The 23,084-nt window shown below is 39.7% G+C and overlaps 1 protein-coding gene across 1 annotated transcript in view; it reads left to right on the top strand.

Moving 5' to 3' along the window:
• DNAH10 (dynein axonemal heavy chain 10) overlaps nucleotides 1–23,084 on the top strand; it is a 56,220-nt gene that overhangs the window by 14,200 nt on the left and 18,936 nt on the right. The window contains exons 18-52 of the mRNA XM_064168520.1: nucleotides 775–931; nucleotides 2,086–2,562; nucleotides 2,712–2,870; nucleotides 3,161–3,277; nucleotides 3,349–3,451; nucleotides 3,679–3,857; nucleotides 4,528–4,739; nucleotides 5,029–5,185; nucleotides 5,626–5,859; nucleotides 5,960–6,082; nucleotides 6,829–7,062; nucleotides 7,607–7,830; nucleotides 8,249–8,518; nucleotides 8,611–8,794; nucleotides 9,076–9,210; nucleotides 9,613–9,765; nucleotides 10,270–10,458; nucleotides 10,557–10,703; nucleotides 11,495–11,686; nucleotides 11,841–11,959; nucleotides 12,129–12,287; nucleotides 12,577–12,712; nucleotides 12,845–12,967; nucleotides 13,353–13,487; nucleotides 13,775–13,988; nucleotides 14,418–14,537; nucleotides 15,446–15,591; nucleotides 15,789–15,941; nucleotides 16,438–16,698; nucleotides 17,339–17,511; nucleotides 17,894–17,987; nucleotides 19,327–19,494; nucleotides 19,806–19,994; nucleotides 21,091–21,262; nucleotides 22,167–22,370. Coding sequence (XP_064024590.1) covers nucleotides 775–931; nucleotides 2,086–2,562; nucleotides 2,712–2,870; nucleotides 3,161–3,277; nucleotides 3,349–3,451; nucleotides 3,679–3,857; nucleotides 4,528–4,739; nucleotides 5,029–5,185; nucleotides 5,626–5,859; nucleotides 5,960–6,082; nucleotides 6,829–7,062; nucleotides 7,607–7,830; nucleotides 8,249–8,518; nucleotides 8,611–8,794; nucleotides 9,076–9,210; nucleotides 9,613–9,765; nucleotides 10,270–10,458; nucleotides 10,557–10,703; nucleotides 11,495–11,686; nucleotides 11,841–11,959; nucleotides 12,129–12,287; nucleotides 12,577–12,712; nucleotides 12,845–12,967; nucleotides 13,353–13,487; nucleotides 13,775–13,988; nucleotides 14,418–14,537; nucleotides 15,446–15,591; nucleotides 15,789–15,941; nucleotides 16,438–16,698; nucleotides 17,339–17,511; nucleotides 17,894–17,987; nucleotides 19,327–19,494; nucleotides 19,806–19,994; nucleotides 21,091–21,262; nucleotides 22,167–22,370 — 6,212 coding nt within the window. The remainder of the gene's footprint in view (nucleotides 1–774; nucleotides 932–2,085; nucleotides 2,563–2,711; nucleotides 2,871–3,160; nucleotides 3,278–3,348; nucleotides 3,452–3,678; nucleotides 3,858–4,527; nucleotides 4,740–5,028; nucleotides 5,186–5,625; nucleotides 5,860–5,959; nucleotides 6,083–6,828; nucleotides 7,063–7,606; nucleotides 7,831–8,248; nucleotides 8,519–8,610; nucleotides 8,795–9,075; nucleotides 9,211–9,612; nucleotides 9,766–10,269; nucleotides 10,459–10,556; nucleotides 10,704–11,494; nucleotides 11,687–11,840; nucleotides 11,960–12,128; nucleotides 12,288–12,576; nucleotides 12,713–12,844; nucleotides 12,968–13,352; nucleotides 13,488–13,774; nucleotides 13,989–14,417; nucleotides 14,538–15,445; nucleotides 15,592–15,788; nucleotides 15,942–16,437; nucleotides 16,699–17,338; nucleotides 17,512–17,893; nucleotides 17,988–19,326; nucleotides 19,495–19,805; nucleotides 19,995–21,090; nucleotides 21,263–22,166; nucleotides 22,371–23,084) is intronic.

Genomic DNA, 23,084 nt, shown 5'->3' with positions numbered 1-23,084 from the left:
GAGACAGATTTGTATTTTTGAAGGGTTTGTTTTGTTTGTTTGTTTGTTTTCCTGTGAAAAATGGAGAACTGATAACAAGGCACAGGAGAAACCCAAATTCTGAGAAAATGGATGTTGGCATGTTGTTAACAGAAGAGAAAGTTAAGATATGTTTTTTTGCAGTGTGGGTAGTTGCATATTTCTGGTTTATTTTTAAAATCAATATTTTGTTTTAAAAGAAAATACATTTTTGAGAACTTGGTGTTCAAGGCCAGATGCATCCCTGTGATTCAGGGCATAACAGTACAAGAATAGAAGTTTGCTGGATTTCGCTTGACCTGTTTGCAGCATCTGTGTCTTAGAACTTCCTGTAGCAAGATATTATAAAAACTTATATTGTACAGAAGATATGATTATGGGGTTATGAAATCTTCTCAGCTCTCTATTCTTTATGATCTGTGCCTATATAATCTGGTCCATGCTCACTGGACTTAATTGTGTTTTCTTGACTCTGGTCTTGCAGTGGAGTTGACCGTAGCCTTAGGGTCCTTTTGCACCAGCATATCCCCCTTCATTCCTTCCAGTAGCTTCTTCTAAGTAGTTCAGTATTTACATTAAATAAACATTAGTGGGTCAGTTTTACTCTGATACACATCAGTGTTTCCAGCTGAAATTGGTGGTAACTGAATTCAGATAGATCTAAGCACTTACCTGATAATTAGTCTCTGTTGGACATTTCTGTGGGGGGCTGTACTTGAATATTATAATCTTTGACAAGATTTTTTTCTTTCCCAGGAATTTACAGGCTTTTAATGCAGCTGTTCTTGCAAATGTGCCACTGTTCCAAATAGAAGCTATTTTATCTGCTCCTGAGCTAATATTGCAACCTAATGCCAGTGAGATTGCTGAGATGACTGCACAATGTATCCTGGACTGTATAGAGATCACTAAGGTGATTTTTGATTAAGATTTACTTGTTGCCAGAGTTTGCATGTGACTATAATGAATTGATCTTTCTTTAGTTTGGGCAAGCATAAATGTCAAAGAGAAGATTCATATTGTTTTATGTCAATATCAAAATATCCAGTACATTGTTCTAATTTTACAGACTGTCCTAATTTTACAAACTGATGACAAAGGAAAAAAATATCATAAATCTTCATGTGATTTTTACCCAGGCAAAATTATTTCTTATTTCTCAGCAGTTTTGCCAGTGTAGGGACATGACTTGGTTCTGTAAATAAGCATATGTTAGAAGGAAATACTTTTCAGATTGCACTGCAGATGTTGTTTTCTGTTTGTGAACAAGCTGGTGGAATAAGGAATGTGAGTAGCCTTCTCTATATTCTTCCTCTCCTCAAAAGCAGCAGAAAAAACAGCTCAAGAAAATGTTGGGAGAAGGGCATCAGACACATCCAGGACAGTGGGTTTACAGAAAAATAAATCTAGCTTGCTGACAAACATCTGGCAATATTTCCCCACATGAATATGTTCACACCTAACTGCTTTCTAGCCAAACATTGTGGCACTATTCCTACCCTGTGCTGGCAGAGAAATGATCCCAGATGTCACCTGAAAAGAATAAATTTATGGCAGTTGTGCTTCCTGGGCTCAGATTTCCTGTATGGCTCAACTGCTGCATCCAGTCTTTCATTTCACACCTCTTTCTGTGCTGTGCTATTTATTGTTCAGCAGTGGTTTAAAAAGCAAACTAAGTAATGCATGGATAGGTTTTGTTAGGATGAAGTTAACTCTCAAATTTAACTCTCTTTTCTTGCTGTCAGAAAAACAACCGATTTGAGAAATCATTCACACCTCTTCCTACATAGTCTCCTAAATAATGATCAATTTCTTCTCTGAAAGGGTTGTCAAGCTCTGGCACAGGCTGCCCAGGGAAAGGGTGGAGTCCCCATCCCTGGAGGAATTTGAAAGACATGTAGAAATGCTGCTGGGGTACATCGTTTACTGGTGGCCTGTCAGTGTTGGGCTAATGGTTGATCTTAAAGTTCTTTTCTGACCTAAATAATTCTATGATTCCAGAAATGAATTGACTGAAATAACTTTCCCAAGTAACCATTTTTTAACCCTGTCTCTTGAAAACTCTAGCATTTTGTACGATGGATGCATGGGACATGTATTGAATGCCCTCCCCGGCCTGTCAAGGAGAATGAAGCTTTCATTTTCAACTTTTACAGTGATGTTTTCCGTAGCCCTCTGATAATTGAACAGGCTGGTCTTATCATTCAGAATGTCCACAAAGTCTTGACTTCTCTTGACAAGTATTTGAACCAGTGGCAGAGATACAACCTGCTGTGGAAAATGGACAAATGTGTAATCATGGAGAGGTTTGCTGCAGAGAAGCCTTCTTGTGTCACCTTTGATGATGAGTTTCAGCTCTATAAGAAAGTAGCTCAGGATGTGACTCAAGAGCCCTTGATTAAAGATGAGCAATTTATCAGGCTTCACCTGGCTCCTTTAGCCTGCACAGTGCAGGAGAATATCAGAGGCTGGGTGATTTCACTTGGAAAGGTGCTTAATGAGTCTGCAAGAGAGGAACTTTTCAGTCTTCAGAAGGAAATTCAGGTAGGTGGTTTCAGTTTGTTTCTCTTTATCACCAAGACTGAAAATGAATCTGCATAGTTTTTTTTTTAATTCGTGTTTGACTCATCATTGTGATTCTGCCTGATTGATTTGTCAATGTGGCATCTGGAAACTATTTTTACTTATTACAGAGATTATCACAGAGTCTTAAGAGACCTCCTGATTCCCTGGAAGATCTCAGAATTGTCCTTGGCACAATTGCAGAGATCAGAGGCATGTCTTTTGAAGTGGAACTGAAGTATTTGGACATCTGGGAGAGATACCGAACTCTTGCAATGTACAACGTTCCAGTAAGTGCATCTCATAAAACATCTTAGATTTGAGCCAGGGACACAAATGCCTCACATGTGAATGAATGAATGCTTTCCTTGGAAGAGTCTTTACAGAATCACTGCATTGTTGAGGCTAGAAGGAATGTCTGAAAATTGTCTATTCCAACTCCCCTGCTCAGAACAGGATCTCCACTTTAAAACGGACATATGCTTAAATCTGACTCAGATCACTTTGCTGCTGAGCATGTATTGCCCACTTTTTTGTGACTAATTATTTCTCCTGAAAGATGTTACATATTTTGGTTTAGGTAGCTAAAGAAGAGCAAGAGATGTCTGACAAGATTAAGGAAAAGTGGGAGGCTCTCTTCTTGGAAGCATCAGAAGTTGATCACAACCTTGGAGGCATAAAAAGAACATTCACAAAGGTAATATTTGTAATTAATATTGGAAAAAAATGGAAAGGAAAAGAAAACAATTTAAGTGCTGTTCTCTTCAGGTTACGCAGCAGCAAATTGAGGACTACAGCAAAGAGGTAGAAGGCTTCTTCCGTAAATTCATGACTGAGGGACCTGGTTCTGTCGGGGAAGATCTTGACAAAGGTAAATGTGCATAAAGTGATGACTTTGAAATATTTGTCTTTGGACAACTCTGCAAATTTCATTAAAAACAATACAGTTGTGCTTTCCTCATTAATATGCAACCTGATCAACCACAAATGGGACATTTTTAGAACTACAACTTCTCCGGACTGTATGAAAATGCTGTCATATTTATTTCCCATAATCCCTGGGACTGTTCATCTAGAAAACTTCCTCTTCTTTCCCAGGACTGGAACTCATGGCCATTTTTGAAAAAGAAGTGGAAAAACTGGAAAAAAATCGTCAGGAGCTCAGCAGTGTTGAGAAACTTTTTGACTTGCCAGTTACACTGTACCCTGATTTAATGAAAGCACAGAATGATATGAAAGGTCTAAAGCAGATCTATGAAATCTATGAATTACAAAGAGTAAGTGCTGCACTGTTTGTACACAGACACGTGCACACAGGTATAGCAGAGGGGGGTGGAGAGAAGAAAAGGCTGCATTGCCATCTATTTACTATCAACTCTGTTATAAGCCTTTACATGAAGTAAACTGTGACCTGAAATTGACCATCACCATGAAATGATTTTAATGATATTACACCAGAACTAACAGTGCCTCCATAGTGTACCAAACACATATTCTTATCAGATAGAGATAAGAACAGACCTTCTCTCTCCCCTAATAATTATTGGATGGCATTTTACCAAATGAGTCTTTTGCTGAGTGGAACTACTTTTGGATCTCATGTATGTGCAGGTGACAAAGAGTATTTCAGGCTTTAGTAGATGTTAACTAATTTTTAATAAGTTTTATTTTTTGCAAAATGAAAATTTCCTCTAAGATATGCTCTTAAGGATGCTTTTCTTAGTCTCCATATTTCCTTTTGATTATTTCTTATATGACTGGTTGTGTTTGGTTATGAATCTCTCTTGGACATGAACCTGTCTTTTCCTCTGTTTGTAAATGTTAATGCAACTACTTCTGCACCCTGGCTGTGTTCTCTAGATTCTACTGTAGTAGAAAGATTTTTTCACTGTTGTTCAGAACTAAAAGGAAATATGATTTTTTCCCTCTTGATGACCTTGTTCCCAGGCAGCTAAAAAGGAATGGTCTCACACACTCTGGATAAACCTCAATGTCCAGGTTCTTCAGGAAGGAATTGAAGGATTTCTTAAAGCCCTTCGAAAGCTGCCTAAGCAAGTACGCAGTATGCCAGTGGCCTTTCACTTGGAAACAAAAATGAAGGCATTCCGAGAGTCCATTCCTTTGTTGCTTGATTTGAAAAATGAAGCCTTACGAGAAAGGTTTGTTTTGATTTAAGTCTACTTTCTATACATACAAGACATTATTTCTTTTGTTTGAACTTTTACTTTCAGTTACTGGGGCCATGCCACTTCGCTTCCTGCTTGATGAACTTGTGTAATGCAAGGTCACTATGATGACTGGGTTATTTTATATGTTCAAAACACTAGTTCCTGTTTAAACAGTAGTGTGCCAAATGTGATTTCATGATTACATCTGAAATTACAGTTGTTTTCATTATTACTGTGCTGTGATGGTTGGTACAATTGTTGATGTGTCAATTTAAAACAGGCATTGGCAAGACCTTATGGAGAGAACAGGGACAAGTTTTGAAATGACAACAGAAACATTCACTTTGGAGAATATGTTTGCTATGGAACTTCACAGACACTCAGATGTTATCAGTGAAATAGTCGGAAAAGCTGTTAAGGAACTTAGCATTGAGAAGGTAATGTGGAAAATCATAATAAAACTGAAACCATAGATGACAGCAGTCTATGTTATAGATGTGATTTTTATGTTGGTATGACAGCCAATCTTCAGGGAGCTGCCATGATGTAGCTGATGGCAGCTAAGATGAATAGCTCTGTTAATCAGCTAACACATGGCACACAGTCCTGGCTGTCTTGACTTTGGCAGCAGCATATTGGTTATCTGTTATTACAAGCAAGTCTGGTCTATGATAGAGGGGTCTAGACAAAGATCCTTTCCGTTTTCATCGTGATAGTTTGAAATAGACCCTTCTTTTATAAAGACCTTTCTTTTCTAACCAGAGTTAGAAAATCTCTGCAAAACTTTTTCTGAATTAATTGATGTAATTTTATGCTAAGATTATAGTTCTTGGGTATTCAACAACTGCAATATGTGTCTTTATATCCTCACATGCAGGGTGTGAAAGAAATAGCAGAAACATGGGAACAGCTGAAATTCACTGTACAAATGTACTTCAAAGGCACTGAGAAGCGAGGCTTTATTCTGGGACCTGTAGATGAAATTTTAGAGATTCTTGATGACAACAATGTTAATCTTCAGAGTGTTCTGGGCAGCCGATTTGTGGGTCCTTTCATTTCAACTGTTCACTGCTGGGAAAAAACTCTGTCATTGATCAGTGAAGTAACTGAGGTAGGGAGGAAAGTGATGGAGTAAATAATTAATATTTATTATTTATAATCAAATATTTCTCTAGTATTTTTTTTCTCTGATGGTAACATTTGTGTCTTAGATCTGGGTGGTGGTTCAGAGAAAATGGATGTATCTGGAGAGTATCTTTATTGGTGGAGATATCAGATCACAGCTTCCAGAGGAAGCCGAAATATTTGACAGTGTAGACAGAATGTTCAAAAAGGCAAGTAACTGTCTTGACTTGTGCTCAGCATAATTATTTAGTGCATTTTGCTTCCATTTTCATAGTTAGCTGTACTTTCCTGTCCTGTTTATAACACAGACAATGGTATGTTACAATGAATGGGGTATGACATTGGGGAACCCAGAAATTGTGGTGTTTTACTGCACATCTGTCATACTCAGAAATCCTTGACTGGCAGTACTGTGCAGGCAGAATCCCTTTTTCTTTTCATCAGACAGGGTTTTTAAACTTTACTATGATAATAACAAACACAGTTATTTCTGTAGCTGGAGGACCGATATCCATGCTAAAAAGGCCTTCCTGGTATGAAGCCACTGTTCCCATGCTGAACGCATACTGCCAGTATGAATGTTGATCACTTTTATCTTTCTTGTCTGCCAAACTGAGGTTGTACTGTGACTTTGAAATGCTGTTTGTCCGTCACTTGAAGTACCAGTGTATACAGGAGCAAAGCTGGGTTTATGCTTGTGTGCCCTGGGATGCAGGCTTGTCTTGTTACACTTGGTTTTACAGCATTATCTCCGTGCTCTCAGCTTTTCAAGCATGCTGTCTTCATGTTTTCATGTAGCATTGCAGCAACAGGAAACCATATTTCAAACTCTAATTCACTTCTATAAGAACCTATACTGCTTGTGCTGCCCATGTGCTTTGTCATTAGTTAAAAATAATTCAGTATAATCTATTGCTTTTCAGTATTTCCTAAACTGATTTTTTTTCCTGTGTAGATTATGGATGAAACTGTAACAGAACCAACAATAAAAAAATGCTGTGAAGCCCCAAATCGTCTGTCAGACCTACATCATATAAATGATGTCCTGGAGAAATGTCAGAAAAGCTTAAATGATTATTTGGATTCCAAACGAAATGCTTTCCCAAGATTTTTCTTTATATCTGATGAAGAGTTGCTCAGTATCCTTGGCAGCAGTAATCCACTTTGTGTCCAAGAACACATGATCAAGGTAACAATATCTGGCATTCCACAGTGTCTTGTGCTTTTAGGCTGTACTATACATACTATTATGAATGTGCTAGTATTTATTTTACAAAGAGTATCTTGGAAGCATCTTGAAGAAATTCTGAACTACCCAATCAAATGTGATGAATAATCTCTCTTGGCTTCACTGGCCAGTAGGAGTTGAGGTAGAGAAATGTTGTCAGAGGAACGGTCAAGGTACACCAGGATGATCAATCATTAAAGAACCTTCTTGTATCTTCTGATAGATCTTTATTTTCTGGGGAAAAGAAAAAGAAAAAAGGCCAATGTCATTTGGTCCAAATCATCTGCCTGTTTACTCTGCAGTTGGGCTGCTGAGCTATTTATCAGCATTTGTATTTGGTTGAATAGACTCGCATCCATTTCTCTATAGAGTCCATGGAAATGTCCTTTCAGTAGCTAGATGCTAGCTAGATACTAGCTAATCCTAAACAGTAGCTAGATACTCTTTGTATCTTAGAAGCTTCATTTCTAAAATGCCCTTGTGTTTCTTTGTTGGTGCATTTCAGATGTATGATAACATAGCCTCCCTGAGGTTTCAGGATGGTGATGGTGATGAGAAAATTGTTACAGCCATGATTTCAGCTGAGGGGGAGGTGATGGAGTTCCAACGGGCTGTAGCTGCCAAAGGCAGAGTGGAGAATTGGATGACAGCAGTGCTAGAAGAAATGAGACACACAAACAGACTCCTTACCAAGGAAGCTATTTTTCGATACTGCGAAGACAGAAGCAGGTGAAGCATTCACTGTCAGACATAGCACAAATACCTTGTATGTTCTTGTGAGCCTGGGGCAATGGAGAAAAATAAAGATTTGATATTTTCATTATTTGCAGAATTTAGCCTGTGTTTCTCTATGCAGAAAGATATGGATACATGCATATGCAGTATTTAAGTGACCAGAAAAAAATGTGTTACCTACCATTTCTAATTTCTCACTTCATGAGTTTCTGTTTCTACTGTGTGTGCACAGTATGTTTTTCTCACTGACCTTTGCCTTTCCTTTTGCTTTGCCATTCACTTTGCCTTTCCCTTTCACTTTGCCATTCCCTTTGCCTTTCCCTTTCATTTTGCCTTTGCCCTTGCCCTTGCCATTGTCTCCTTTCTTCATAGAATAAACAATAATTCAGACTCCCTCCTGCATTTCCCACAGAGTTGACTGGATGTTACTCTACCAAGGCATGATGGTGCTGGCTGCTAACCAGGTGTGGTGGACTTGGCAGGTCGAGGATGTCTTTCGGAAAGTGAAGAAGGGAGAAAAACAGGCAATGAAACTTTATGCTAAAAAAATGCACAAGCAGATTGATGACCTGGTGACCCGCATTGCAATGCCTCTGAGCAAAAATGACAGGAAAAAGTACAACACTGTTCTCATTATTGATGTTCATGCCAGAGACATTGTAGATAGATTTGTAAGAGACAGGTAACCACTCCCCACAACCTACTGAAAAATACCTGATGCAGAGAGTACATTTCCATGTTTTTCCCTCATGTGAGCAAGTCTCTCTCATGCAGCATTCTGCAGGCTCAGGAGTTTGAGTGGGAGAGCCAGCTGCGTTTCTACTGGGTGCGGGAACCCGATGACCTGAGCGTGAGGCAGTGCACCGGCACCTTCGCCTATGGCTATGAGTACATGGGGCTGAACGGGCGGCTGGTGATCACCCCGCTCACTGACCGCATTTATCTCACCCTCACGCAAGTATGCTCAAGGAGATTTTTATTGACAAACCCCTTTAAAACACACTTTGGGGCAATCACATAATTATTGGATTGCCACTTCCTGTTGTCTCTGAGATGCTAATGTAAAGGCTAATGTGTTTGATCAGTTGTGATATCCTTCTAACTTGTTTGCCTCAAAGATAATGTAGAATGCATACACAGATACAGTTTAAGGCTTTTTGTGCCTGAAGGTTCATTTGTAATTTTGCTGCCAACCTGTGTAACCCAAGATTTGTTTTGCTTTTTGGTCTGTCTCCAAAGGCTCTATCAATGTTTCTGGGAGGAGCACCAGCAGGGCCAGCAGGCACGGGGAAAACAGAAACAACTAAGGATCTGGCCAAAGCCCTGGGCTTGCTCTGTGTAGTGACAAACTGTGGAGAAGGCATGGACTTCAAAGTAAGAGTTAAATATGGTGTTGCCTCATAAAGTACCAATTACTGCGCTTTTTCAGTGTCCAGGATAAAGGACATATTCTGAACTTCTGCCTCCCATAGAGATACCATGCTGATTAATAAGGAAATGTAGTAAAAATGTCTATTTAGAATAGACTCCTGAAGGAATTTCAGGTGCTTTCAAGTGGGGGAGCAATGACTAGATGATATGTTCAAGCTCATCACAGGCAATCTGCACTTTGAAAAGAATTATTGCAAGGCCTCATGACAGATTGCTCACTCCTGCACATGTAAATATCCAGAGGTTTTACCCAGTCACTAAGAGTTTTAGCACACTCCAAAATTTGCTGACACTGAACATTTTATATATTCATTGCTGAGCTGTTTTTCTTGTTGTTCTTATTAGGCAGTTGGTAAAATTCTGTCTGGTCTCGCCCAGTGTGGAGCATGGGGATGCTTTGATGAGTTCAATCGTATCGATGCTTCTGTGCTTTCAGTCATTTCTTCTCAGATTCAGACTATTCGAAAAGCTTTAATGAATCATTTGAAAAGATTTCAGGTAAATATTAAAAATGAAGAGTAATTGTGAAAGCTGATCTTGTTTTTGAGGCCTGTCAGGGCCAAACCCTTCATTAGATCAAAAGGCTGCCTCTTCTGTAATTAATTTGTGCTGGGCACTTCAGTCTCCAGAGATGTTAGATCCTTGCTGATTTGCTAGGTTGTTCCTTTATGAAGGGAGATAAAAATAAGCTAAACAGGATAATAGCAAATAAATGAGATAATGTAGCAGTAATTAGGGAGAAGAGCGACTTACTGTGGATCGTAAGGCTTTGTTTACTGATGTTTATTGGAATTCAGAACCCTCAGACAGAAAATGTAATGGAGAAATGTGAAATGTTTTGATGTTTATATGCAAGATACAAACAGTGGGATGAATATATCTGAATGACTGTCTAAAGCTAAATATTTTAACATGTTGTCCTCAGTGGGTGCTCCAGTATTGCTGGCTTTCTTTTCGAGCATTCCAAATGTACATTGGTCTAATATTTTGTTATGCTTTTAGTTTGAAGGACAGGAAATTGCCCTTGACAGCCGAATGGCCATTTTTATCACAATGAATCCTGGTTATGCTGGCCGGACTGAGCTCCCTGAGTCTGTAAAAGCTTTGTTCAGGCCTGTGGTTGTTATTGTACCAGATCTTCAGCAAATCTGTGAAATCATGCTCTTTTCTGAAGGGTTCCTTACAGCAAAGGTAAGAAAATTTTATTGCTACCCATACCCATGTATGCATGGCCAGTGTTTGGCTGTGACTTGCTCATTCCTGCTTCTCTGACCTGAAATCTCAAACAGGTACTTGCAAAAAAGATGACAGTGCTATACAAGCTGGCAAAGGAACAGCTTTCTAAGCAACATCATTATGATTTTGGACTGCGAGCCCTTAAGTCAGTTTTGGTGATGGCTGGAGAACTGAAAAGGGGATCACCAGACCTCACTGAGGTAGATTTGTTATTTTGTTACATCTTTTTAATTAGGAAGAAGATGTGTTTACACATCCAATGTAGCTTGTCTGTGTTGGAAGTAGGCGCATTGGTGTTACTTGTCCTATCTCACTTATTCTCATTCAGTTGCATTATGCACTCTTCCAGCAAGTCACCACCAGAACTCAAGTCAAAGTAGGGAAATCTGTAGAAAATGAGGCTTGTGAGTGCTCCAGTTGTGCAATTGTTACTTGTGTAGCTCATCTCCTAAACTTGTAAATGAAAGTTTTTCAGTAGTGCATTGCTTTCTATAGCTTTCTTTTACACCTTGTTTTTATTTCTCTGTGTACAGTTCTGATACCCAGTTGCTTAGGGAAATTATCTTTCATTTTTTTTCTTAAAGACTTGGACACAGCTGAAAGAAATTCTCATACAAGGTTATGTACAAATGCACATTGCAGTTTGGCAGGAAGCTAAGGTCTAAGTGATGTTCTCAGGGGGACTACAGAACCTGGATATATTCATTAAACAGTTGGTTATTTTAACATCAGGTCAGAGAAGCTGTGGTGTGGGCCACTCCAGCCATTTGGTGTTCGGTTAATATGGTAGAAAAAGGCAGTGTATCATACTTAGCTACTGGCATGCTTAGGTGTTATAAAATAACCTTTGTTTCCGCTACTGGCTGATGCCAAGAAAACATTCTCAAAGCTGTACTAAACAATCAGACAGTAGTTCCTAGAGTGTTTGAAGTTACTACGTATTAGGTAATTGGTTAGCTGTTTGGTAAAGATTCTGTTATGTTTTGTCTAGGAAGTTGTACTGATGAGAGCTCTACGAGATATGAATCTTCCTAAATTTGTGTTTGAAGATGTACCTCTCTTCCTTGGCCTAATTTCTGACCTGTTTCCTGGCCTGGATTGCCCTCGAGTCCGCTATCCTAACTTTAATGATGCTGTAGAACAAGTGCTGGAAGAAGGGGGTTATATTGTTTTACCAGTCCAGGTATAAAAAAATGTTTTTAGCTTGAATATTTCTTATAAACGTTAGGCTGGATAGGCTTTGCTGCACTCAGGAGTGGCTCCAGGAAAGCTTAGTTTAGTTTTTTTCCCAGCAGAACTACAGACAGAAGTCGATTGAATTAATATTTACTTTTCAGGTGGATAAAGTAGTTCAGATGTATGAGACCATGCTAACTCGACACACCACAATGGTAGTTGGACCTACTGGAGGTGGCAAGTCGGTTGTCATTAATGCTTTGTGCCAGGCCCAAAACAAGTGAGTATGGAGTTTGATACATGGAAATCAGGTTGTAAAATGACACAGGCTGCTTTATTCAGCCCTATGCAGTCATGAAAAATCAATAGCTGACCATAATATTTGTTTGGGTTATAACATGAGATGGCTTTGTATAATTTTAACATTGCCTTTCTTGCTGTATCTCTAGGCTGGGATTATTGACCAAGCTTTACACAATGAACCCTAAAGCTATGAGTGTGATTGAGCTGTATGGGATCCTTGACCCCACCACACGAGACTGGACAGATGGAGTCCTGTCAAACATTTTTCGGGATATCAATAGGCCTACTGACAAAAAAGAGCGAAGGTAGGCAGCTAGAAATCATTCTGATGATTTTTAGATACTGAGTTTTACATCAACATTACAAAAAATATATATATTTGTTACTGAATTATTGAAAAAAAAGCTAAATAAGCAGAAAATGTCTAAGGGTCTTTGTCTTCTGTGAGTTTCCAGCCTCTGCCAGATGGATGTACACTATGCAATTATCAGAAATTAATGGGAGGATTCAAAACACCTGTGCTGACACTTCAATTTTTAAACATGTTAATAAAATCAGAGGTTAGCCTGTACCCTCTGGCTCCTGTATCCACAGGTACATTCTGTTTGATGGAGATGTGGATGCTCTCTGGGTTGAAAACATGAATTCTGTCATGGATGACAACAGGTTATTGACCCTGGCAAATGGTGAGCGGATTAGACTTCAGTCTCACTGTGCTTTGTTGTTTGAGGTAAGCAATGACTTAAATTGTAATTTAATATCTGAGAAGGGTTAGGTACAGATGGGTCTGAAAATCTGAAAAACAGTGACTGGGTCTGTTATTTATTTAAGTGTATGATTATCTTGTATGCTTATTTGATAGGTTGGTGACTTGCAGTATGCATCTCCTGCCACAGTATCCCGCTGTGGAATGGTCTTTGTGGATCCTAAGAATCTGAAATATAAGCCCTGCTGGGAGAAGTGGATCAAAGGAAGAGAAAATGAGGTGGAAATTTCAGCACTTGTTCATAGAATATCTGTATTAAATGCTGAACTCTAGACAGCTGTAGAACTCCTCCAGCTTTGTAAAAGCAGTCTCAATTTATGACAGCAATTCTAATCTCTAGGCCTGCAGCAGAAGTCTAAAGAGAGTTCTCAGTTTTTCTAACTTTGGCTGTTTCTGAGAACTGAAGAACTAAGAAATCAGTTTACCTAATCTCCAGAGCTAACTGTGAGATTGCTTGGATCTTTATTTCTTACATTTAGATTAAAAACTCCAGTCCGCAGGGAGCAGAAGTAAGACAACTTAGTTGCTAGCACTTGATGACTGCTGTCAAAAATTGGCTTTCCAGGTTTCTGTGAGATGAATTATTGTCCTTTTTGTTCCTCAGCAAGAGAAAACTGAATTGAATCATCTCTTTGAAAAATATGTGCCCTCCCTTATTGATATGATTGTAGAGGGAATTGCAGATGGCAGCCATGGAGAAAGGCTGAAGACCATCATTCCTCAAACAGATTTAAATATGGTAAGGAACAGAGAATAAAGGTTGAAAAAGTTTTATCTAAAAAAAAGAATGGAATAATGGAGAGAGTAAAATCCTCCCAAATAAAGCACAGGAGTAGCTGTGCTGAAATGTCAGCTTGTTAGGGAAGAGCATCAAGAATCAAAGGAAACAATCAGTCCTAACAGTGCTCTTTTACTGTGCCAGTAGCTATATCTTTGAGGAGAAAAGCTCAACAGACACTTAAAAAGCTGAAACATTAAATGTTTTCATGGCAATTCTGTTCATGACTTTGTTTTGTTCTGCAACAGGTGGTGCAGTTGACTGTGATGCTGGAAGCTCTGATTGTTCAGCCTGATTGTCCTGACGTCTTGGAATGTTTTTTCTTGGAAGCTTTGTATTCCTCCTTAGGTGCTGCCCTGCTGGATGCTGGGAGGATTAAATTTGATGAACATGTTAAACGTATTTCCTGCATGTCTGTTGTTCGTGATGACAATGTCCTGGCTAAGCCAGGGGAGCTGCCAGGTAGGATCTTGTCATAGTTTACTTTGAATGGCATTGGTTACATTAGAAAAGTGTTAGTTTCCATGAAGGCAGAACATTGTTCTTCCTTCCAGCTTGATATCTTGGCAGCACAATGTGCTCTCTGAAGGACTATCACTGAAAACCATGTAGAGGTACTGATGCTGGATGACTGGTCTACCCTCACAGAACAAAGCTTATCTATGCCAAGCTGAAGAGATAACAGTGAAAGGAAAAATAAATCATGAAGGGAGAGCCAGTAGAAGGTGCTTAAGAGACTGAGAGAATTTTGGTGCACATCTTACTGGGTTAAATGACAAGTCAACAGAACACAGTGTTTCACAGCTTGGTCCAGAATCTTTCAGCTTAGATTATTTTCTTCTGAAATATTTCAGTGTCGTAGAAAACCTCCCATTGCTTAATGATTTGCAGGTCAGCTGCCAACTTTGTATGACTTTCATTTTGATGGATTTCAAAAGAAGTGGGTGCCTTGGATGAAACTTGTTCCTGGATACATTCATAAACCTCAAGTGAAATTTCTTGACATTCTAGGTGAGTGTGAGAGAAAATACAGTAATGATATGGCTTTAATTTTTAATGTGCCACCACTGAGTGCATGGCACCTAGCATGAGACAATCTTTTTTTGTACTAAAGGTCATCTGCACAGGTTCAGTTTCTTGTGATGGCACAAATCAATTTCTTTAATGTTCTTCTCATTGTCATTTAGCAGGAGTAGAGCTGAATTACAGCACTCTGTAATAAAGAAATGGGGAAAGGATGAAAAGCTTGCTTCAGTGAATAAGGCTTATTTGAGCTAACAGTGCCTTTTACAAGCCAGAATAGCAGAAGATTCACAAACTACTCTGCCAGAAAATCTAGGAAAACTGTTAGCACTTTGGTTCAGCTACTTAGTAGATAAAAATTATGTTCTTAAGACTGTTATTGGTTGTTACTTCAAGCACTATATAATGGTGTCTGGTCCTTTTCATGGTTAAGGACAAATTAAGGCTGGTTACAGTAATACGTCAGCAAGCACAGGTTAACTTCACTGACAGGAGAGATCTTTATGTGATCTCTGCATTTGCTCCTAATGGCAGGCTATTCACAGAGAAACATTTAATTTCTGTTGAGTTCTGGGAAAATGCTTATAATCCAAATAAATCCTGATTATGCCCTTGAAATAGGGATTAAATGGAGCCTAACCAGTTCATGACCCTCTTATATGGAAGATGACCGCTTAAAAATGGTATCTATAAGAAAAAAATCCCAACAATAAAAGCTGAAAAAGGATGGTTGAGCAATGAAAATGTTCTTTCAGCATTGTTAGTGAGTTGATATTTCAGATGACATCTTTGTGCAACTGCATGTTAATACCTTGAGAGTTTATGTTATAAATATCGGTCTCCCAGCTGTGCTGCATTTTAATTTAACCTGAGATCACATTCTTGATCTTTTTCAGTGCCTACAGTGGATACAACACGCACTACTTGGTTACTAGAGCAGATGGTAAAAGTAAAACACCCAGTTGTTCTTGTAGGTGAATCTGGTACATCTAAAACAGCAACTACACAGAACTTCCTAAACAACCTGGACAAAGACCTCAATGTATGTATGAGGCATTTTGACTTGTCTGTAAAGCTGCATTTTCATTCTTTGTCCTTGTTTTAAATTTACATTGTGAATAAATGCACCAGAGAAGCATTTCCTTTATGTTTGACAGCCTAATGCAAAGTGCATTTTTTGAATGCTTTAGTTAAAAAACAGATAAAAATCCATTCTTATCCATTTCCTCCTCTTTGCAGCTGCTGCTAGTAATTAACTTCTCTTCTCGTACAACATCCATGGACATTCAGAGAAACCTGGAGACAAATGTAGAGAAACGAACTAAAGATACCTACGGCCCTCCAATGGGAAAACGCCTTGTTGTTTTCATGGATGACATGAATATGCCAAGGGTAAGCTGCCAACAGTTTCAAGGTGGCGTAGAAATGTTTGGGGTGGCACTAGTGGCCCTTTTTACAAAGATCCAATGAATCTCTCCAGTACATGACTGGATTTTAGCTTAGCATTTTCAGAAGAATTGGACTTGCATGCAGTACGAAGTGTTTCTGATACAGTATTTGTCCTATAAAAGAGATGATGTTGGGTCGTTTCTCTGTGCCATTAAAATCTGTGACCTAATATTGCCTCAGTTTGTGTATTGTAGAAACCATCCTTTTCTCTTTACAAAGAGGGCAAAAAAGTATGTGCATTTAGTCAGTCTTGGGAAGAGAACTTTGCCCATAAGAGATATTGAAAGGAATGTCCATTCAGAGCTAGAGCTTTACAAAGTGTCACTTTAGTCCTTGTAAGTTCTCCTGAGCAAGAAGCACAATATTTCCACATTTATAGCAGTAACTAGAATGCTGATGGACTGTGGTGTAAATATCTTGGCTCTTTTGTATTACAAAGGTTGATGAGTACGGCACACAACAACCCATTGCACTGTTGAAGCTGCTGCTAGAAAAAGGCTTCTTGTATGACCGTGGTAAAGAGATGAACTGTAAATCTCTTCGCGACCTGGGGTTTATTGCTGCCATGGGCAAAGCTGGAGGAGGTCGGAATGCAGTTGACCCTCGATTCATCTCACTCTTCAGTGTTTTTAACATACCTTTCCCTTCTGAGCAGTCATTGAATTTGATCTATACTTCCATCCTGAAAGGCCACACTGCGGTAATTTCACTGTTTTTAAAGGGTTGCTCAGCATGTTTCAAATTTTTAAATAGACATTTATTTCTCTTATCACAAGATCTGAAGTCTTCTGTTAGAACCTCATGCAAACCTTTCTCCACTTTCTCAAGGGATGGGTTTACACTGTTTTGATAAATGCTTGAGTGATATGTAAAGATTCAAGTCAGCAGATAATTTATGAACCTGGTGCTTTTCACAGGTTGAAATCTGTGAATGATTTGATTATGGTTCCTGTAACCAAATACAAAAAGGTCATCCAACCCTTTCCTGAACGGCAGTGAAACATTTCATAATATGCAGTATGCTGTGTTACTAGCAGGTAACCTGCAACATTATGTAAGAAAAAAATAGTTTATTTTTTCTGCTGTGGAAGAGCTGTGGGAATTCCAGTCATGGAGTCTGATGTTATCTTCAGCACTGTGCAAGTTTGGGAGTGAAGCTGGCCTTGCCCAAAACACTTAACTGCAGAATGTTCATCCTACAGAGGAAGTTCTGAATGTGCTTGCCCTCAGTTATATGAAATATATGCCGCAGAGTTAGAAGATGGAAAGTTGAATACATTCGATGGCATTGAGTTCTCTCTAGGCAATCTCATGCAAACTCTTCTTTCTCATGCTTGCAGATGTTTAATGAGCCTGTATCAGCCATCTCTGACAAGATTACTTGGTGTACTTTGGAGCTATACAAAATGGTTGTTCGTGACCTACCCCCTACTCCTTCCAAATTCCACTACATTTTTAACCTGCGGGATCTTTCCAGGGTCTATAATGGACTCATTCTTACATCTCCAGAGAGGTAAGAATAGAAAAATTGCTTTCAATGGTCCTACATCCATTTAAACTGGATGAATCTGGGTGAAGATGAGGTAATTTGGCCCATGAAATCAGTCACATGTGGTCACTTCTCATTAAGCCATCACCACAATGAGAAAATGTTCAGGAATAGCCTGCATTGTGGTATTACTCTTGATAATAAACAGTGATGTGATAGTCCTTTTAAAATAACGTATCCAGAGGTTACAATGCAAGCCAATTAATTGTTTACCCTTATGAAAAGAACTAAACCAAAAAGAGTAAAATAGAAGTCAGTCCAGGCTTTGGTCAGTACTATCAATCATATAGCTTTAGGAATCATATCAGGTCATTTGGTGCAGTCTGATCTTTCAATTTTTATGTAGGTTTCAAACAGTGACCCAGATGGTGAGAGTTTGGAGAAATGAGTGCCTGAGGGTTTTCCATGACAGGCTGATTAATGAAGCAGACAAAGCATTGGTGAGTAATTTCTTTCATTTTTCAGTAGTCACTGAATATTGCTATGGCAACTAATATACAACAGCAACATTGCCAACTGTTGCACTTGGATCTTGCAGTCAAGGTTGCAGACTTGCCTAAGCATTCTGTTCCTCCATTAATTTAAATCATGGCTTATGGAGTTTTCTGAAGTGACTGGCAGATTAAGTGTGTAGATCTGCTGGAGGAGTGGAGAGTGCCACTGGGTTTGCCAGCTCAAGAAAATGGGTTAGCAGTGGCATGGGTGACAAAGTGGGAGACCTGTGCAGGGGAAACTGAGGAATCATCTTCATGTCAGTATTTTCCTTTAAGACAGATTGTATTAGAATGTGACTGCACAATCAAGTAGTAAAAAGAAGGGCAAAAGTAGAGTCCTTAAACAAGGGATCAGATTTTTGCTGTTAATGCAAACTGGAAAATATTCCAAATCTTAGAGAGTGATGCCAGTTTCATATCTTGAGAATTAGGGGAGGAAATGGAGTAAAATTTACTTGCATATATGCAGCTTGCTGAGATGAGAAGAGCTCGATTAAGATGACCTCAGATTTTTATGCTTAAAACTTTCTCCTTTAACATACAAAGATACATTTCCAGCTCAAATTTTCACAACTCTGGAACAAGCCTGGGGAAGAGAAAACTCTGAGAGGACTTCCGGTATCAGGAAGGCTGGAGAGGGACACTGATAGGATAAAGGGAAAATGATTTAAATTGAAGGAGACCAGGTTTAGATTGGATATTAGGAAGAAATTCTTCTATGCTAATGTGGCAAGACTCTGGAATGGATTGTCCAGAGAGGCTGTAGATGTCCCCCAGAGATGTTCAAGGCCAGGCTTGATGGGGCCTTGAGTAACCTGGTCTAGTTGAGAGGCATGAGAGGTTGGATTAGATGATCTCTAAGCTGTTCTATGATTCTATGGTTCTATGATTCTGTGAACTCAGAATAATTACTTCACAGTTTTTCTGTATTTGTACATTCAGATGACCAAGATTTGGGAGAAATCTTGGTCACAAAACACCAATGCTTGCGGAGAAGGAAGGTTTATTAACATGATATTTACACCAATATATGAGAAGATTTTTTTTAGCAGGCTTCTCCTTTTCTGTTTTAAACTTCTGCAGTCCTTTGGCTAGTATGATCTTGAACTGCCTCTTAGATCATTTTAGGTCATACACAGAACACAACAGGAGGGTTTGTCTTTGGATCTTTTAGTGATATAAGCATTCTCTCAAAATCAGTCAGTATTTGAGCAAGAATCTGCATTATCACCCTTCAGAATCATCTGCTTTATTTTGTTGCCTGACTCATTTTGTATGGTTGAAGGTACAAGGTCATATAAAAAACCTGATTGAAGAGAATTTCAAAGATGACTTGGAAAAGGCCATGAGGGATCCTATTCTTTTTGGAGATTTCAGAACGGCACTCAGTGAAGGAGAACCTCGTGTTTATGAGGATATCCAAGACTATGATGCAGCAAAAGCTGTCTTTCAGGTACTGTGCATCAGCTTGGAACTGTGCCTCATTCTGTCTCTGTGCCTGAGGAATGGGCAGGAGCCTGTCTCATACTGTGGGCAATCTGTTTCCTTTCCGTGTGTGCACAATTTTCTGTGCACTGTTTCCCATTTGGGGGCTGCAGCCATGAAAACTGAGGGTCAGCTACAGAGTCAGCAGTGTTTTCCAATAGTTTATTTTCCCTGAGGAAGGAGAAAGGAATAATACTGCTAAATGGGTTGCTATTTTATTAATGTTATTAATTGTTTGCTAAGGCTGCCTAGTAACATTCTGTCCACCTTCCTCTGCAGGAGATTTTGGAGGAATATAATGAATTTCATACAAAAATGAATCTGGTTCTTTTTAATGATGCTTTGGAGCACTTAATCCATGTACATCGCATCATACGGATGGATCGTGGACATGCCCTGCTCATAGGAGTAGGGGGCTCGGGGAAGCAGTCCCTGACGAGACTGGCTGCCTATACAGCTGGCTGTGAGGTTAGTGACCCTGCATGTCTGCAGTGAAAGAAGACAAGGAAAGCAATGCTGTGATCAGGATTAAACTGGTGGGCAGGGAGGGAGGTCAGTCAGAGAAGATAATATCAGGTTGACATCTCTTTCCTGTGGAAAGAAAATCAGGGTGAGGTGACTGAAATTCAAGGTGAGATCTAAGATGGTGACTGGATGATGGGGGCAGGAAGCATTCAGTGCCTGAATGTGAATTTTGGCACTGGTGGTGGGTTTGGCAGAGAACAACTAGCAGTTCCTACCTACTGCTTTTGTTACCTGTATTACAGCAGCACCCAATGCTGCCTGAGGAACCTCCTGATTGATACTATAATATAGAATCATAGAATCATAGAATCAACCAGGTTGGAAGAGACCTCCAAGATCATCCAGTCCAACCTAGCACCCAGCCCTATCCAATCAACCAGACCATGGCACTAAGTGCCTCATCCAGTCTTTTCTTGAAGACCCCCAGGGACAGTGCCTCCACCACCTCCCTGGGCAGCCCATTCCAATGGGAAATCACTCTCTCTGTGAAGAACTTCTTCCTAAAATCCAGCCTATACCTACCCTGGCACAACTTGAGACTGTGTCCCCTTGTTCTATTGCTGGTTACCTGGGAGAAGAGGCCACCCCCCACCTGGCTACAATGCCCTTTCAGGTAGTTGTAGACAGTAATAAGATCACCCCTGAGCCTCCTCTTCTCCAGGCTAAACAGGCCCAGCTCCCTCAACCTCTCCTCATAGGATTTGTGCTCCAGGCCCCTCACCAGCTTCGCTGCCCTTCTCTGGACATGTTCTGAATAGTAAATGTTCCTCTCTCAGAGGTACTTTCAGTGTCTCTCAGAAGCTGGGAAAGGAATTAAAAAAAAGGAGGATGAACACAAAGCAGTTCTGAAACCTTGGTCTGGCAGGGTTGTACAAATGCAGTTTTAAAAAAGAACGTAGTGCATGTTTGTTTTGATACTTATGCATTAACTGATGATAGGGGCCAAACCAAACCTCTAGATCCAATATAACTGGAATTCAGAGTTACCATCATGTCTTGGGCCCATCCTTGCCTTCTCAGTGTATGTTTTTATCCTCAGGTATTTGAGATCATCTTGAGCCGAGGATATGGAGAGAATAATTTCCGAGAAGATCTGAAAAAATTGTACCAGAAGCTGGGTACTGAGAACAAGTCTATGGTCTTCTTGTTTACGGATGCCCATGTGGCAGAAGAGAGTTTCCTGGAACTCATCAACAACATGTTAACTTCAGGTGGCACAGGCAGCCTCATTTGCTCCCCATCAGTATCTATTTGTGCCTCACAACCTCAAATGTACCCTTGATCCAGCTGTGACTGTTTCACCCTGAGTCCTCTGCTGCTTTAGTCAATTACACCTTTCAGTATTACCTGGAATGATCTTGGCCTTAATAATGGCTTTTTGGCATCTTGTTACAGTCGTTTATGTGTGGCTGGGAAGGTGATAGAGTTAATCCCTGCTGATCATGATGTTGCAGGAGTCTCAAATTTCTTCCAAGACTGAGATCTATCTTCAGCTGCATCTGACCACTAACCCACCTTTTTTCCCATTGGCTTTTGAATAGCAGCCACTGCAGCAACTGTTTATACCACATATATAAAAAAAATAGTACTTTTTAGTGCACACAGCAGCTGAAAATGAGCAGCAGCTGGCACAGAAATTCCTACATGGCCTCATTTGAAAACAGATGTGTCAAATCCCTTTCCGTGGTCTAGTTTTCCCTGTTACTGGTCTGCTTATGTCAGTCATTAGGTAACTTAGGAAATACTTGCCACGTGATTGAGAGGATGAAAATATGAACTAATGGTTTGTAGACACCAATGAAGGTTTTCTTAGCAGAGTTAAAAGCACTTTATGTTCTTGTGACATTTTGTGTATGTTGCTGATGCTAAGCAAGAATTAATTGATCAGTCCTCTAAATCCCCTTCCATCATCCCAGGTACTGCCTTTGTTTTCCATGGGACCAGGGGGAGGAGAAGTACAGACAGATTAATAGCTTCATTCAAAACTATCCAGAATAATTTTTGCAGAGCTAGGTTTAAAATCTGTGACACTGGTTTCTCATCTGCCCCGTCCCCAGCCATATGGTTTTCTCTTACTGGTTGTTCCACTAGCATTCTTCTGTCCTTATGTTACAGGAATGGTGCCAGCCCTTTTTCCAGATGATGAAAAAGACGCCATACTAAGTCAGATTGGAGATGAAGCTGCTAAAGCTGGCATACACCCAGCTAAAGAGAGCGTCTGGCAATATTTTGTGAACAAATGTGCAAGCAACCTTCACATTGTCTTGGGAATGTCCCCAGTTGGGGACAGTCTGAGAATGTGGTGCAGAAACTTCCCAGGTATCTTTGTGCACACTGCTTAGTCCCTTCCCTGGGAAATGCAATTTTGCAAGCAAGACAAAGTCTCCAGTGGACATTCAGAGACGTCAGGCACATAAAGCTAAGCAGAGCAGCTTTCATGATTAAGGATTCACAGTGCATGATTTTTTTTTCCAGTTAATTACCACATATCAGTGAGTATCATTGATTAGCATTTACCAGATTAGATAATTTTCCAGATGAACAGCTGGAAATCAATTGGTTGTCCTCACTGAACTGGAAATACATGGTCCATGTCTGCAGCCTCTCTTCGGTAGTTTACAGAAGAATGTGTGTTATTATATTGTTATGAAACCAAGATGGTGGTGAGGGGAAACTTTTTTGTATGCAAAATCAAAAAAGGGACATCCACTGAGAGTAGAAACACCTGAGCCTGGTGGATGCTGCACTTCAGCAGGTGGCTCAAAGGAGTCTTGGGAGACTGAAGATAGAGTAAAAGATGGGAATGGGTGAGAATCTTAAACCAGGCATTACAATACCTTGTTGCAGCACTTGGCTGCATCCTGTAGAATGGCAGAGCCTAAAGGAAGGCACAATGGGTTAGCAGGACACAGGGGCAAAATTGGTTGATAACCAAATAGAAGATGCAGGGTAAATTTTGTTGCTAATCAGGAGTCAAATGAGACACATCCTGCAGATTCATGATACAAATAAAGTGAAGCATGGGACTACCTG

Source organism: Pogoniulus pusillus, chromosome 30 (assembly GCF_015220805.1).
Source record: "Pogoniulus pusillus isolate bPogPus1 chromosome 30, bPogPus1.pri, whole genome shotgun sequence".
NCBI classification, from domain to species: domain Eukaryota; kingdom Metazoa; phylum Chordata; class Aves; order Piciformes; family Lybiidae; genus Pogoniulus; species Pogoniulus pusillus.
The sequence above is the reverse complement of the archived record's forward strand: the minus strand, read 5'-3'. Positions and strand labels throughout refer to the sequence as shown.